Below are 16,745 nucleotides of genomic sequence, written 5' to 3'. Positions count from 1 at the left end.
GGGATGTGTAGCTTTCCTTAACATAGAGAGCTACCCCCCCGCCCCTTTTCTCTACACGATCCCTCCTGTACAGGGTATAGCCATCTATCCCCATGGTCCAGTCATGGGTGGAGTCCCACCAGGTCTCCGTTATCCCTATGACATCGTAATTGTTTGCACTGAGCATGAGGATGAGCTCCTCCTGCTTATTCCCCAAGCTCCTGGCATTAGTGTACAGGCCCCAAGCCCCACCCCACCCAGTCTGGGCAGTGCCTGCCCCTATCCCAGCCTCACTCCCTCCCTCACTGTGGGGAGGTCAATCTGTATCTTGCCCCTCTCATGTCCCTTCCCTCCTCCCCAGACTTACTGGCTGAACATTGCTCTCCAAGCTGCCTGGCTGCATATTGGCTAGGAGATCAGTATTGGCTGATATGGCTTGTAATAATCAGCCACTGGTATAAAAAAAAATCTTTATCAGCGCACCCCACTTAGTTTGGTATTGAGACACATTATGACTTTATAAAGTTGTGTAGAGTGTTTCCAAAACTTAACTACTTCTGGATTGCTGTTTTTACCTTGTATCACCTTGACTTAAAAGCTAACAGCAGAGTAAATTGGTACATGGAGAGGTAGTTTTAAAAATACATGAATGACAACTCTTAACTCTTAGCTACTTCCAACATGGTACCAGCTGTTCAGTGCTTCATTACTCTGACATGAATTGAATTTTTAACTAATCCTTTCAAAAATGCATTTGTACCTTGGAATTTTGCTAGGTTTCTAAAAATAGGATGATTGCCTGTATGATGGCACAACCACTACTTGAATTCAAGTACCACACACTAGTGATAACATATAATTTTGTTCCTCAAAGCACAAGATAGTAATTTTGGTTGAACTACAATTGCAAAACAGTTTCCTACATGGGTTTCTACTGTATCTGCTTCTTCCCTTGACATCTTGAATTTCAAAAGGCAGAGCTAGAAGACTTGGGATGCAGTTCCCACATTTTGGGCATAAAGAAAATGAAAAATCTTGTTAAGTCTGACAATCAAGATGTAACCAAATGAAGAAACAATATCCAGGTGGGCAGTTTCTAGCAGGGCCCAATGAACTTTTACTCCTGGCCTGATGAGTATCAAACAAAAACAAAAAACAAAGGTCCTGCACATTTTACTGGTGGTAATTGTGTAGAAGTTAGAGTACTATAATGCTGGATAAGTCATGCTGACCAAATGGGCCAACTTAAGCTGTATTAATTCAAATGAATTTTAAGCATAACCAAGGATCTGCAAGGTTTTTTCGTTCTAGACCCATTGACCTAGGTCCCTTTTACAAACAAGGAAAAGTTGAGTCTGGGAAGGGGGAAGGAATGTCACAGAACCCCCACAAAACTTGAGTTCCCAACCTTCAGTGTAAATTGTTTTAGCTAAAGTCATCTATGGAGGCCTTTAAAATGTAGGTAGGGACAAGGTAGAGGTAAATACAAATGTCCCTACCTCTACCCTGTATACTTATGCTTATGACATTAGTTACAAACAGGTATCAGTCTTCAAACAAACAAACAAAAACAACCCATAATAAAAAGCCCTAAAAGTTCAGAAAAGCACCACATACATGATTTGAAGGGAGACCTTTTTAAAATCCAAGTCTACAGAGAATTAAGAGGAAACTGGGCATGTTCTCCAAGTCCCGCCCCCACAAGAAGTGATCATAGCCTTTTAAAACTAAAATTTAAAAACATTGTTCAAATCTGTTCAGCAAATTTTGTTGCAAATCTGAAACGTATCTAAAACATTAAAGCCATTTTCTAAAAGCCACCCTGAACTGTACATACTGTTGTGCATTTAACATCTCAGTTACTATCTTAGTACAGATGCTTAGTACAAGTGATTAAAGGAAGCTGATTGCTTAATAAGCAATACTGATTATTATACTTACTTATATTAAGTATAAAATAATAAGAATTTAAAATTAAGCTTAAACTGCTTAAATGTATATGCAGTTATAATGAACCCTCTTAAGATGTAGCCACTCTAGTAAAAACTATGCAATTGTAAGGACACAGTTAAACAGTTATATCTGCCAATTAGGCCTGCGTGAATCATCAAGTATTGGATGCAGATTCAGGTTCAGCTGATTTAAGGGACAGGGATTCAATCTGGCGATTCAAGTCACTATCCCGATTCGATTCAGTCACTGAATCTGCTACTGAAGCTTTGGACAGCCCTAATGGATAGAGATACGTTCCCAGGCTAAACAGCAATTACATTTATATAGTTTACATCCTAGCTCAGTGCTGCCTGCTGTTGGGGGAATTGCTCTGGCAGGGCCTGCCCGGAAGGCAGTGAGAATCCAGGCTACAACGTCACATGGCTGCTGCAGCAGAGGCAAACAGTGATTACCTGGGGGAACGGAGCAGGACAAAGTTGTGCAGCAGAGCTGGCAGGGCTTAAATAGGAGCTAACACAGTGGCAGAGCTACCATCAGGTGTCACAGGAGTGGACCGCATGAAGCCAGGCTCCATAGCACGCACAGGGGCTCCCAACTACCAGGATAGCTACACCATGCCGCTCAGCTCCAGCAGCTGCCACTCTGTATGGACAGCTCTCCCAGCCCAGGGGCATGTGGCAGACAGATATGCTAAGCAGGATCATGCCAGAGGCATCTACTTGTGGGCTGAGCACCCTGTTAGAAGCCACAGCACTGGAGCAAGGCCTCAGCTGAGCAGGAGTGTGGTACCAGTTTGGCTGCATCCAGACAGGGAAGTGAGCCTGGGTGGGCAGGCAAGAAGCTCCGAGCACCCAAGGGCTAGAGGCACCACCTGGGCATGGTGCAGCTGTCCCAGTAGGTGAGCCCCTGTGAGTGCTATGGGGGAGGGGGCATGCCTGGCTCCATGCAGCCCACCCCTGTAGCATCCAATAACAGCCTTGGCACTGCACTCGCTCCTATTTAAGCTCTGCCACACAACAACTTTGCCCAGCTCTGCTCCCCCCTAGTAATTACTAGTTACCTCCCTGCTACAGCAGCCCTGTGATGCTGCATCCTGGATCTGCACTAGCTTCTGGACAGCCCCTGCTGGAGCTGCTCCTCCAATAGCAGGCAGGGCCAAGCCAGGGACCCCACCAGACCCAGGTGCCCCATGCTACCGCTGCTAGTACCACTGCCTGCTCACTCCCACACACACAACATGCAGAGCCTGCTGTGGCCACAGGCTTCAGTCCCAGCTGGCAGCATAACTTGCTGCAATCCTGCACATAACGCTCAGCCCCAACTCCCTGTACTGCCTTGCCCCTGTCATGGAACCGTTTAACCAATATAATTAGAGGAGGTTAAATGGACAACTTTAAAAATATTTACATCCTTAATTCCAACTAGAAATAAAAGATGCTTAAAAAGAGTGAGGATAATTAACCAATGGAATGACTGGTTTTAGGATGTGGTTAAGTCTCCATCAGTAGAAGGCTTTATATCAAAATTTGATATGCTATAGTTTTCTAAAAGATAAAGCCAGACTTAAGTTCTTAGAAGATCAGATTCCTTTGCCTGAGTTATATGGAAGTCAGAATATGTAATTATAATGATCCCTCATCTTAAAGATAGACATAGATTCAGAGTTTAAGAAATGTTAAAATAATCACTTAATCATTAATGCTAAACTAAAAATTCAGCATAGAGCCGTCAATATAGCTGGATGTTACTGCTAAAACGGACTATTTAAACAAAGAAAAAAAGGCGGCAAATTAATGGCCATGTCTACCACAAAAAAAGGCTAGGTTTAAGAACCTAATCATCATGGTTTTAAACACTGGAATAGATGTTGTTTAAACACCTCTACATGTGCAGGTAAGGGTGCTGTTGGATTTAATGCATGATCCACACAGCTGTGCCTCCTGCCATACACACCATGACTGTGGAAACTGCACATTAAATGCCATTGCATTTTATTGCTGGTGCAAGGAGAGCCCGATTCTGGGTTCCTTCTGCACCAGCAAGCAGCAAGCTTCTGCAGCTGGGCTGCACTTACCATGGTGCCTCCACAGGCTGAGCCAGCTGTGCGCACACAGCCTTCCCTCAGGGCTGGGCCAAACCCTGAGCAGCCCCAGCACCACAGGTGGGAGGGAGAAGAACACAGCATGTCTAACAGAGGCCACTTCACTGGGACCAGACCCCCCTTCCCCCAGGGCAAGCTAGGGAGGACTTGGCCTGGCAGAGTGGAGGAGCCTTTCAGGTCCGGGCCATGGTGGCACAAGCTCAGTGGGGGGGGGCAGGGAGCTCACTGCCCTCCCCAGGCCCTGTCACTGAAGGGAGACTAGGCAGATCCACAGCAGGGCTGGGAGTTGGAAGGAAGGCTCCAGCAGGAAGGCCCCGCCTGACCTATGTTGGGTGGGGAGCAGCACCTCCCTCCCTGTGGTAGCAGGATCCAGGTACAGGTGAGGTCTGCAACCCCAGCCCCTGCCTGTGGGGGTAAGAGGAAGACACGGCTCCACAGCTAGGCAGCACCTTCTAGGGTCTTCACCATGCCCATGGCTCCTTGGCAGGCCCCAGGGCTGCTGACAATCACTAGGCACATGGTGAAGACACAAGGGGCCAGGGCCATTCCTGCTAGAGGTCACTATGTACTATCAGTTAACAATTTAACTGATATAATTTGAGGAGGTTAAATGGTTCATTTTTTTAAATGATATTTACATCCCTAGGCTGTGTAATCCTGGAAAAAATTACTATTAGGTAAAACAAGAAACAATTTGTTCATATTAACTAAGGAGTTAAAACCAAATCAGAATAATTTAGTTAATACTAGATATTTTGAAATTAGATTAGAACATGGAACAGAGAAAACAACTCACCTTTATCCTGCTACCTTTGATTCAGCAACACTTTCAAATTCACTGTGGTTATTTTCTAGTGATCATCACCACACCAGGAGTTTGAATAAGAAGTGCTTAATGTCTCTTAAGTTAGGCATGGATTTAGTTACTGGGCAAACTGGACATAGTATGAGTTCACAAAACTTCATTCAGGCCCTTGGCAGATTATGTTAATTTAATATCCCACTCTAGTGGTGTGGACACTGAGATGAGTGGCAGGAAGCCTAGAGATCAAGCTATAATGTAAGTGAGGCCATAGCAGAAGTGGTCAAGGCGTAGCTATGTCCTATTCCAAACAAATCAGTGAATTCTACTAAATAACTTGTCCAAGGACATGAGAAAGGAAGGATGGAATGTTAATTCAATCACATGGTGGGATCTGACAAAATTTCATCCCAAATCCCAAGAAATCACATATCCCATCATGCCAGTATACATGGTAGGATGTGCCATTTTGGGGATCTGGGATGAAATTCACTCGATCATTGTGCATCTGTCAGAAAAGAAAGCCTGGGAAGATCCTAGGTTCTACATACCCCAAGGCTTTCAAAGGGTACTTCATACAGAAGTAAGGCGATGCTTAAGTGTGCAGTAACCCATTTTGCTGCACATTACCATAATACCACAGTTTTTCACATGACACTTTAATGCGCAGTAAAATAGGCTACTGTGCATTAAAGCACACATGTAGATGTACCCAGTGTAATACAACTCTACAAAATGGCATTATAGCTGGTACTCGCACTATGGTGCTTGGCCATAACATTCTAATCTATCATTCAGGAGAAACTAATATAATAATCCAAATTCTGGATATGTTGGCTACATCTGTACTAAGGTAGCATCAAGAGGTTAGGGCTCCACTGTATTGGGTATCATACAAAAGAAGCAGTAGTTCCTGTACCCAAGTAACTTTGCTGTGTTTTCTCTCACTCCAGAAACAATTTGACTAGGTCAATGGATGAAGCTTCTTTCTTGAACTCTGCCTGAGTACCAGAATGCATGTATCTAGGCTAATGGGGAATGAAGGAGAGGGTTAAGGGGGGGGGGGTGGGGAAGAAATCTAATGCAGAACAGCACATCTTTTCAGTACCCCGTTGACTGCAGCTGTTCCCAATCCCTGCTTAAAAGAGCTTTAATATGGTCTGAAAGAGCAAGGCAAGGCAAGGGTCTACACTGAGCAGTCTTACCCAGCACAGAAACCCAATTTCTTAAGTACCAGCCATCCTTTGGGTTGAATGAAGCAGGGAGACTGGAGAACAGCAGTCACAAAAAAACAAACAAAACCAAAAACCCAACCTCTCTAAGGCTATACACGCATACGTCAAATTCAGAGTGACAGAATTAACACTGCATATTTATCTTCTAACTTTTGAATACTTTATTAGCTTTGAATTCAAGGGTTTCTTGGATAATCCTTCAGTGTTATGTTGAGAGACCTGGATGATAGACTCATAAGATTTTTCTAGAGAAAAAAAAAATAAAGTTGAAACAAAACTATGCAGAACAGTCAAATTAAGACACTAAAATAATTTCTCCAATAGTTGTATCATGGTACAAATTTACCTAGCTAATCCAAAATTGGCTAATCAGTTCAGTGAAGACCCACTAGAACCGGGGTCAGCAATATTTAAAATTGCAGGCTGCTTCAACAGAGCTTAGCTCCAAGCATGGGCCACTTTGAACCCAGCTGCAGTCACCACCACTCCCCCAACAGTGCCCTTACTGAAGCTTCTTTCCTTCACTTGTAAGAGGTTTTCCCCTACAGGAAGAGCCCTCTCCCTCTGAAATCCCAAAGTTCCCGACTGCAGAAAAAAAATCTTAGCACACATTTTTGCTTTTAAAAGTTAAAATCCACTTGTTTCTGTTTCTTCAGCTGAGAGCCAGACTAAGTCTGAGCTACTCTATATTACTAGCATCTGGCCTATGGTATTCCATGTAATTAAGGCAGAGCAGACTTAGCTTACTTCCATAAATAAACTTTCATGTTTTCTGACTAAAGTATGATCGACTATGTAGTTTCATCTTAGAAAATGTTGTCTCAGCTATCATTTCCTCTTTCATTTGTTGCACAAGAAATACAGGACAAGAGTAGAATTTTTTCTTAAACAAGAATCTGCTCTCTCGCATCTTAAAACCATGAAGTTAACAAGACTATTTGCACTTATTTAGTACTACCTATTCACAGAAAGGGTGCGAAACCTGGATGTTCATTTCTGGACTCTAGTTCAACTCTGATTTAGTGAAGGGTGCAACAGAAGCTGAATATATAGCAACAGCAAAAACATATGGATAACGGAACTTGATCAATAAGAAGGAGTTATGACTTGTGAAGAAAAAAAGTTTCTTATAGCTAACTCTTATTCAAACTTAAAGTTATCTTCTTTCTCCAGATACTATTTATTCATTAAACATGGGCCTTTTCTGATAATCACCTTTCAGGCACATGGTCATAAGGATAAAAAGGGATAATAAAAGTTATGGCAGACTCCCATTTAGAACTTTAATCTAGATTACAGGAGCTACATTGAGACTTTTTCCCCCTTCCATCTGGAGCATCATTTATTGAACTAGGACAAAGATATCAAGCTACATTTAAACTTTGGATTTACCTAAAGTTAATTAAGCATTCTTTAGAAGCAAGATTAAGAATGCATTTAAAATCAAGATGTGTTATATTTAAAGTTGTAGTGGGTGGTTAGTAAATGCATGTGAAAGAAAAGGGATAGATTTTGCTCTCTAAGGAGAGTACTGTCATGGCAAAACATACAATTATGTAACTCAGGGTGTTATTTTAAGGGCTAACGTGCACTGCAAAAGCTTGCCATTGTAGAAAATGCTCTTCTATAGAAAGAGTAAGTTAACCAAAAAACCCAACACAACACCCCCTCTCCCTCAAAAGCTTTAAAAAAAATGAAAAGTTCTCTTCAAACCAGTACTGAAATTAGACCTGAATGCATATAGAACTCTTTTTGGGGGCAGAATTCAGCCCACATGGGCTTTTTCTGATCAACGTTAAAAAAAGCCATTATCAACAAAATAAAGAGAGGATCATATTCCTCTCTCATGATTCCCTCAGCTTCCCATTAAGTTTCAAGTCTCTTGAACTTAGATGGTTATATTTACTTAGTGACATAACAAGATAGTATTCTTAGGCCTGTCACAAAACCTGTGCCGTATGCATGTCTATTTGCCTTTGTTCCACAATAAATTTATGGAGGTGCTTGCTGATCTTTACCACTTCTTGTTCCAGACCACTGCATCCTCCTGCAAAGCTGTTATATCCATCTTGTATTTTCCCACTTCTTCAAATAAGAGATTGGGCCATGCCTGGGTCTGTAAAGAATCAGTACATTATAGATTCCAATTCACAGCTCCTTTTTCCATTTCCAAGGTCTGCCTACATTTGTATCAACAGAATCTGCTGCAAGAGTAAGTTTTGTAACAAGCTATTCTTTTCCAGGAAAGGGGTGTTAGCCCTATGCCCAACCCTAGCAGTCCTGTGAGGATCTAAATAAGTTCATGCAGATCAACACAAGATCTGGATGATCCAGTAATTGACTTAAAAGGAGAGCTTCTAGATCGGGGTGGGAAATTATTTGGGTTCGCAGACCACATAAGGAGCCTTACTGAGCTGTCGTGGGCTGGGTCACACCCCTCGACACCCCCATGCAACAACTCACCAAAACCCCTTGTGTGGGATGGGACCATAGGCAGCCAGGGAGTAGTGTTCAGGAACCGGATGGCTGAGGCCAGGATCACAGGGTGGTGACAGCACAGAGCCAGGGACAGTGCCACATTCTGTTACCTGCATGCCCCTCCAATGGGCACCGGTTCAGTGGGCAGGGGCATGCAGGGAACAGATCATGGCTCTGCCCCAGGCCCTGGCCCTACAATGTCACCACCCCAAGATCCCAGCCCCAGACAGCTCCCTGCCCACAGCCCCATTCGGTCTGCCTGGTTGCACAGGGCCTGGCTGGTCTCCATGGAGACCCTGGGATCACAGGGCAGTGACAGCGCAGGGCTGGGGCAGAATCAGAATATGCTTAATGCAAGTCCCTGCCTGTAGAACCGGGGCTTTGACCCAGCCCTGCACTGACACTGCTCCACAATCCCAGGGTCTCCATGGAGACTAGTTGGGAGCTATGGGGTCAGGGCGTGCAGCTGAGATGGTGCTACGGGCAGGTAGGGAGCTGCATTTGGAGCTGGGATCTTGGGGCAGTGACAAGGCAGGGGCAGGGCCAGGCCAGAATGGACCAAGCAACAATCTGCTCTGTGCATGTCCCTGCCCGAAGAACCCACACCCATCACAGGGGTGAGGCAAGCAGCAGATCATGGCTCTGCCATGAGCCCCAGCCCCACGCAGTCACTGCCCCAATATCCCAGGGTCTCCCAAGCCCCACCTGCCTACACCTCCATCCCAGCCAAGTGGCCTGCCCGCACAGGTCCTGCTCCTGGTGGTAGATGTGGGGCAGACTGGTTGCGGTGCCTGGGTGTCAGGACTGGGTCTGGCAGCAGCAGCCAGAAGGCGCCGTCATCACTGTTGAGCAAGTGAGTCTGGCTGCTGTGCCACCCCATCCCCACTGCATGCTGGAGGTGGCTGTCACAACCCAAGGGTGTGATTTTTTGTTTGTGTGCGCTTTGGCACTGCTGAATTATTTCCCGCCACTCGTAGCTTTCTTTGCAGGGTGCATTTCTTAGCTGCAGAAGAGAGATGCACTTGCAAGGAGTTCCTGCCATTTGTATTCAGATTTGTGCCCCACTATTGGTAAGTTTAAAATTATTCCGCGGGGGCGGCTAGCGATTGGCTTGCTAGCCGTATAAGAGGCTTGAGTGGTTTCCGCCCAAGTTGGAGGACTCCACGAACATCAGGAGGAGGAGACTTCACATCTCATGAAGATCTCTAAGCGCTGCAGAGCCTATTGGGCCCAGAGCGTATATCAAGAAGGCTATAGGGGTCTGATCAGCCTCTCGCCTCTTCCCATCGCCGAACGATCCCTCGACGTACCCTTCCCTGCGCGCAAGTTCCACGGAGCCTAGCAAACTTCGTGAGAGTGAATCCAGAGCTCTGTCCGAGTCCTTAAACTGGGACTTAAGCGAAGTTTTCCTGGAAGTTTTCCAGCCTGCACCGCGACCATCTACGGTGTAAGTAAACAATCTTAAATCAACCATTAAGCGTCCGTGCCTAATTCTAGCGTGCCGCCTGCCTTCCCCGACCTGGCGTGTCCGGGCTGCTGGCCACAGCCCGCCGCACGAAAAAAGGGCCTCGGACTGCTCCCGGCCTGCACAGTGGCAAGACCAGTTTCATGTACCACCGCCCAGGCTGCCCCTCGTACAAGGACCCAGGCAGGACCAAAAAACCCACTGCAGGCTGGACAAGACTTGCCTTGTGGGCCAGATTCAGCTGTGGGCCGTGTTCCGCCATAGAATCATAAAGTCGGAAGGTTAGAACAGACCTCTAGGAGGTCATCTAGTCCAACATCCTGCCTGAAGCTGGATCATCTCTATAAAAGCCATCCTATAAAAATCCACTGTTTAACCTCCTAGCAAAACTATGTAGTCAACCCAGATACAACATGCTACTCTGCCACAGGTAAAGCAGGGGGACCAAAGCTGTTACTACCCTGCTGCTGCAAAGGTTCTTAGTATATGCTCAAAAGATGCTAGGAAGAAGGCAACACCCCTCCACTACAGAGAAAGGCAAAAAACAGCACCCCCACCATACCAATGTGCCCCTGGGGTAAAATTCCATCCTGACCCCCAAATACTGTGATCAATCTGACCCAGAGCAGAAGGGCAAGACCCCCTATCCAGGAACCTCTGTGTTTAAGTCCCAGCAAGATCACTGGCACACCCCAGTCAAAATCCTCAGCCTTGGCTGCAGCACCCCCATCCCCCCTGCAATGCACATAGCAGCTATGGGAGACATTCTTCCTGGCCCAAAACAGCAACCAAAGCCCAGAAGCATGGGAACTACCTATAGTTGAATAGACACCTAGATCAGCCTTGACCAATGCCTGTTCAACCTCTTCTTGAATGAGTGTCCACAGCTTCCCTAGGCAGTCTGTTCCACTGCCTCACTGTTCTAACAGTGAAGACTTCCCCCAATATCCAATCTAAACCTATTCGCTGCAGCTTCAAAGCACTGGTCCATATCCTACTTCCTTTTCTTTATGGCAGCCCTTCAGTCATCTGAAGATTGCTCTCATGTCCCCTCCTAAGCATTTTTTCTGCAACCTGAACATGCCTAGCTCTTTCAGCCTCTCATCATGTCACTTGCCTACTAAGCCCTTTATATTTTTCTTGTCCGTCTCTGACACTCTCTAACTTGTCTATGCCCTTTTTTAGAATGAGCTCAACTCTGCATACAATACTCTAGATGAGTACTAATCCCAGCCACAGTAAAAGAGCCATCGCCTCCCATGTTTTTGCACCTAATGCTTCTATTGATGCATCCCAAAATTGGATTTGCCTTTTTTGCAGCTGTGTCACAGTGCAGACTCACACTGAGTCTGATCTACCAAGATGCCCAAATCTCTCTCTGTAGTGCTGTCATACAGTCAGGTGTCAGTCAATTTTGTATTTGTTTCTGAGTATTCTTCCCAAAATGTAGCACCTTGCACTTGATGGCACAGACCTTCATTCTGTTTGGAAATCTGGGCTAGAACTATCTGTTGTGAACTTTGTTAATTGTCATTTCATCCTCCAACACATTTACAATCCTTCCTAGTTTGTCACCATCTGCAGGTTTGCTTAAGAAGCTCTCAATTTCTTAATTCCAGCATCCAGATCATTAACAAACAGGTTGAACAGCACTGGGACCAGGACAGAGCCCTTTGGAACGCCACAGAAAGCTTTCTGCCATTGTGACGTGGATCCATTTATAGTTATCCTTTGCTCAAGGCTATTGAGCCAGTTGTCTATCCACCTATGGAAACAGTACTATCTAGGCCATATTTCTAGTTTTCAATTTTTTTAAACAAATACCTGACCCAGACTTGCTCTGCTTGAGGAAATTAGAGAGCAAGCTGGCTTATGATATAAAATGCAGTCTCTATTGTTACATGCATATTTAGTTTATTTGAATCTACATAACAAGGTACCAAACTAAACTACCTAGTTCTACTTCATTGTATAATGCTTTCATGGAAGCCATTGCCCCAAAATGCTGTTCACTGAGATACTGTCATGTAATTCTGCAATTACTGGTTTTGAACATGACTACTGCACTAAGCTCTTGTGATAAGGAGTTCTATAACCAGTAGTCTTCCAAGTATCTAAATTGAAAGCATCTCTCACAACGATATACCAAAAAAAGGACACACACTAAAAATTGTAACTTGATGTCTGCCACTGCCTCACAAACAAAGTAATTGATCCTAGGCAATACACAGGTAAACTTTCAAGTTTATATCAATATAAAAGCTGTTCCTAGGTAAACAGCCTCTAGAGCTAAAGGTCAATTATCCTTCCTAGTAAGTAGAACAAGGGGCTAGAGCTTCAACAGAACACTGTCCCTTAAGTGGTAAGTAGTCTCACTACTGATCTATTGAATTCTAGGCAAGAGCTTGGTAAACATTTTCAAATGCAGTCAAAGAGCATTGTATTATATTACTGCTATGATACAGGCGTGGAAAGGTGGCATGTGACCTTCACTAAACAATAAACTAGAGCTTCCAGACAACATGAGCAGAAGAGCCATTTCTCCATATCAGAGAGGAGAGGAGAGGAGAGAGAGACTAGAAGCCTTCATACTTCATAAATTCAACATGCAGAAACACTTACATAAGAAATTAAAAGAATTTGGATGTTAATTTTGGAGTAGTTGCTTTTAAATAAACTTAAGAGTAACATCTTTCTTGGGCTTCTAATTCTGGAAGAGGACTTCATCACAGAAAACACCTATGAAGATATGCAACACAACTACGTACATCCTTATGGCTTTTATTAGGGTGTAATGGGATGACCCCATTTTTGAGGCAGCACAATTTTAGTCAGTTGTTCTAAATACATACCCTGAAGTTTAAAAAAAAAAAGTTTCCTTTTACTTTGCTTCTTTAAAATGCACAGTATTGAATAAGTAATGACCACTCAGCCAATTCTCAAAAATAAGTGGAAACACTGGAGGAAAACCTCAAGTTGACAAAACATATCATTATCCATGTGTCAAACAGAATAAAGGCTAATCTTTTAAATAAAGAAAAAAAGCTCTATTTTGCCAACTGCTAAGACTACCAATCCCTTGGGAATTTGAAGAAGGCACAATAATCTTTGCCAACATGTTTATGCTTTATATTTTGCACTCTTACCTCTTGCCTTGATTTACCAGTTTTGAGACCACTTACGGCATTTTTTTTTTTTGTCTATTTAAATAAAGATGAGGCACTTACTACTTTGCTTCCTGTTGATTTACGTATTCCTCTAATATTAGATATGCTTCTTGGGTTGGCTGAAGTTCCCAGTGGAAGAGCAGTGGAAAGATAAGGAGAACTAGAAGGCATCAAAGGAGTTATCAAATTATCTAACATACTCCGTTTGGAGTTGGAGTTTCTATTTGCAAAAATGAGAGGTTCATTGTACCCAGCATCACCACTGCCAATTTCAATCTTCTCTTCATTCTTGATGCTTTTCAACCAATCTTTTAGCATCAGCTGAGTTGAAGGCTGGCTCAGCCAGCATAAGAACAGTTCATCCACTTTCATTTTTAGTACAGGCTGCAACACTTTCCCAGCTGGCATTTTCCACCAATTTATCTTTGTTCCACCAGAAATTCAATAAAATGTTGAGACTTTTCACAGCTTATCCCGGGTTCTTTTCCTTTGTTTCAAGAAATCCAAGATTCCTGTTAAAGGAAAAAACTTGTTGTTACTTAACGTTATAGCCAAGGCAAAATGAAACAACCTTAATTAATCCCAGATGGTACTAACCCAGTTTGTGGGTTTGTGACAAACATGTAAAAATAAAACAAGAAACTAACCACATTCCAATGCTTATGAATTACTACCCCATCATCATCATAAAGACTTTTAAAACTAACTCAGAAAGTAGCAGTTCTTTGTGAATCCCCACCCTGCACTGCCATACACATACACCACATAAGGTAAACATTGATCTGGTTTGTCAAACATTGGCAGCTTTCTCCATCTCTCTCTGTGAAGACAGAGAGTTTTAAGGTCTTTTCTTTGGTGATGATGGATAGTTCTTCAAAAGGCTGGCTACGACTCCAGAAAACTACTACAATAAGCAATGTAACTCCATTAGTTCGTGTTTTAGGGAATTTAGCATTTAAAAAAAATCATTAACATTGGGAAGTCAAACATTCAAGGGTGAAGGTTCAATCTTAATTCTCAAACTTCTCATTGTCTGAATGCAGATTCTCAACCCGGGTGTCAATGCTTTGAGATCCTTTTAGGGGTGTTGTGGGGTGCCACAGAACTGTTAAGAGTGCAAACATTATTTCACATGATAAACACAGAGATTTCCGAAAGGAATCCACAGTCTTAAAAACATCTTGATCATTTGTGGTCAGAGTTCTTTGCAATAGAATTACTTTACTGTTTTTCTGTAGTCAAAGTGAATGAAACAGAGCTGATATTCTCCAAGGGATTCTTCGAGTCCACCTTGGGGTGCCTTGAGTCTAAAAAGCTGAAGAACCACTGCCTTAAAGTGATATCAAAGACACAATATTTTAAAGTTATCTATCAATATAAGTGAGGTTTTTTATCAAATGTATACAGGTAAGTTATGGGTATCATCTTCAAACTTAATTTAGTTCATTTAATAAATATGGAGACACAATTTGAGTTTTGTATATTTTAATGGATTTTTAACCTTTACAGTTCATAAAAATAAACTGAAACCCAAGCTTAATCTACATTAGAGTGCCATCAGCTAATAACGTGGGTATGGGGGGGGGGTGGAAAAAAATTAGTGGTTGACACAGCTAGACTGGCAAAACCCCTTTTGTGGGCACAGCTGGCGTAATGCTTGCAGCAGAAAGACTGCCAGCATTCACTCTGGGGATTCTCATGTTATCATTCAAGTGATGGCAAGGCCCAGGAGTTGGGAATGTCTGGCTGGCAGGCCGGATTTGGTCCACAAAAACCACTGAATCTGGTCTACAGATGTAGGGTTTTGGCTGTGGGGGAGCTCTCTCCATGCTGTCACAGAAACAAAAGCAGCAGCTGAATCTTGGCACCCACCTGCTTCTGACTTGGGGTGGATTGTCTAGGCCAGTGTTTCTCAACCCATGGGTCATGACTTAAAAGTGTGTCACAAGAATATATGAAAGGGTCACAAACAAGCTTTAAAACTGCATCAACACAGTTTTAAAATGGATTTACCTGTAAAGAAAAACCATGGGAAGCCAGGGCTGCTTGGGGCCCCCCCATGCCCCTCCCACCCCACACACCCACCCCTTTCCCCATACCCTTAGGGGCTAGAACCTGGGGGCAGAGGGCAAGTCAGGAGTGAGGGGCACTGGGTCAGGACTGGCCATCAATGTTTACAAGTGGGTCCTGGTACAAAAAAAAGTTGAAAGCCACTGGTCTAGCCCACACCCAGAATAGGCTGACTTATCCTACCCCGACTTATTCTGTTGATATGGCTACAAGGCCTTTGGGCTTTGCATCATTCTCACTTCTTGAGAGAGGCCACAATATGAGGCAGGAAGCAGAAGGCTAGAACTAAACAGTGAGAACAGAATCAAAGTTGTTCGATGTTGGTCATTTAGGTGGATTACTTGATAACCTTGGACAAGTTACCTAAACTCGCACCTTGATTTCCTCATCTACTAGAAAAACCCACGTACAATGAAGTAACACTGCTCACTGCTTATTGCTTGTAATACACCAACTCAAATTGGAAGACATGATAGGACACAGTATTTGCAAGGCCCCTGCTACACATTACATATACAGGTTTCCCTCGCTTTACTGCGTTTCTATATGTGCAAATTCACTCTTTCGCGATGACCCTTTTTATACCAAAAATTCGTTATATACAAGGTAAATTCACTCATGCAACTGGTGTGGTGGAAGCCTGCAGTCAGATGCTTTGTGTGATGCATTATGGGAGTGACGCACACTAAAATGTAGTCTCCTGTGTGGATGTTCCAGTTCTTGAAGCCCCACTCAGCTACCCCCATCCTCTCCCCACTGGTGTTGGAGGGTAATGAGAGCCTTGTGCCTGTTGATTCTCCTATGGATGTTACCCTGCCTATACATCCTACCAGCGATATGGAGTCTGACACTGAAGACCCTTCAACACCTTCTCTGGGTCTGGGGGTCAGCACAGTCAAGGTCTTGGAATGCATCCCTATTTGTTACATTGTAAACTGTATTCCTTTTATGTGAATTCTAATTATGCACCATTTTCCAGGAACATACATACAGCATAAAGCTAGGGAAACCGGTATTACACAATTAACTACTCAACTGTGCAATAAATTTAGACTGGTTGCACATGCCATTTGAAGACATAATCACACAATTAAAGCGACTGTCCAGCTATAAAAAGAGCCAGCCAGGTACATTAGGTCCCACAAAGTCTCTCCCTAGAAGCCTCTCTGCAACCAGTTGGTATGCCCCAATGTCTCTCTCTAGATCGACCCCCTCTGCCACCTGTTGCACTGTCTTGCTAGAGCCCCCTCCACCACCTGTTGGTACATCCCACAGGGTCTCTCACCAAAGCCCCACCCCCAGCTGGTACGCCCCAAGCGCTTATGCTCCGCAGCCGCCTGAGGCAGGAGGCTTCGGGTGCCAGCGACGCGCCTCCCCAGTCACGGCGCTCGCGTTCTAGAGCCGTTTAAAGCCCGCGTCCGTCTTCCCTTCAACTGCCTGCTCCGCACGTGCGCGCAGGGAGTCGCGGCACCTGCACCGCCCCGCCCCTCCGGCG

General features: G+C 44.1%; 1 protein-coding gene across 4 annotated transcripts in view; it reads right to left on the bottom strand.

Moving 5' to 3' along the window:
- PPP2R3B (protein phosphatase 2 regulatory subunit B''beta) overlaps positions 1 to 16,745 on the bottom strand; it is a 95,516-nt gene that overhangs the window by 78,481 nt on the left and 290 nt on the right. For all 4 annotated transcript variants that reach the window (XM_014527353.2, XM_025195523.1, XM_014527350.2 and 1 more), the window contains exon 2: positions 13,241 to 13,692. In XM_014527353.2, the coding sequence (XP_014382839.1) occupies positions 13,241 to 13,588 (348 nt within the window). In that variant the 5' untranslated portion in view covers positions 13,589 to 13,692. The remainder of the gene's footprint in view (positions 1 to 13,240; positions 13,693 to 16,745) is intronic.

Source organism: Alligator sinensis, unplaced genomic scaffold, assembly GCF_000455745.1.
Source record: "Alligator sinensis unplaced genomic scaffold, ASM45574v1 scaffold144_2, whole genome shotgun sequence".
In the NCBI taxonomy this organism is placed as follows: Eukaryota; Metazoa; Chordata; order Crocodylia; family Alligatoridae; genus Alligator; species Alligator sinensis.
Note: the sequence above shows the minus strand (reverse complement) of the source record. Positions and strands in the feature narration are given on the sequence as shown.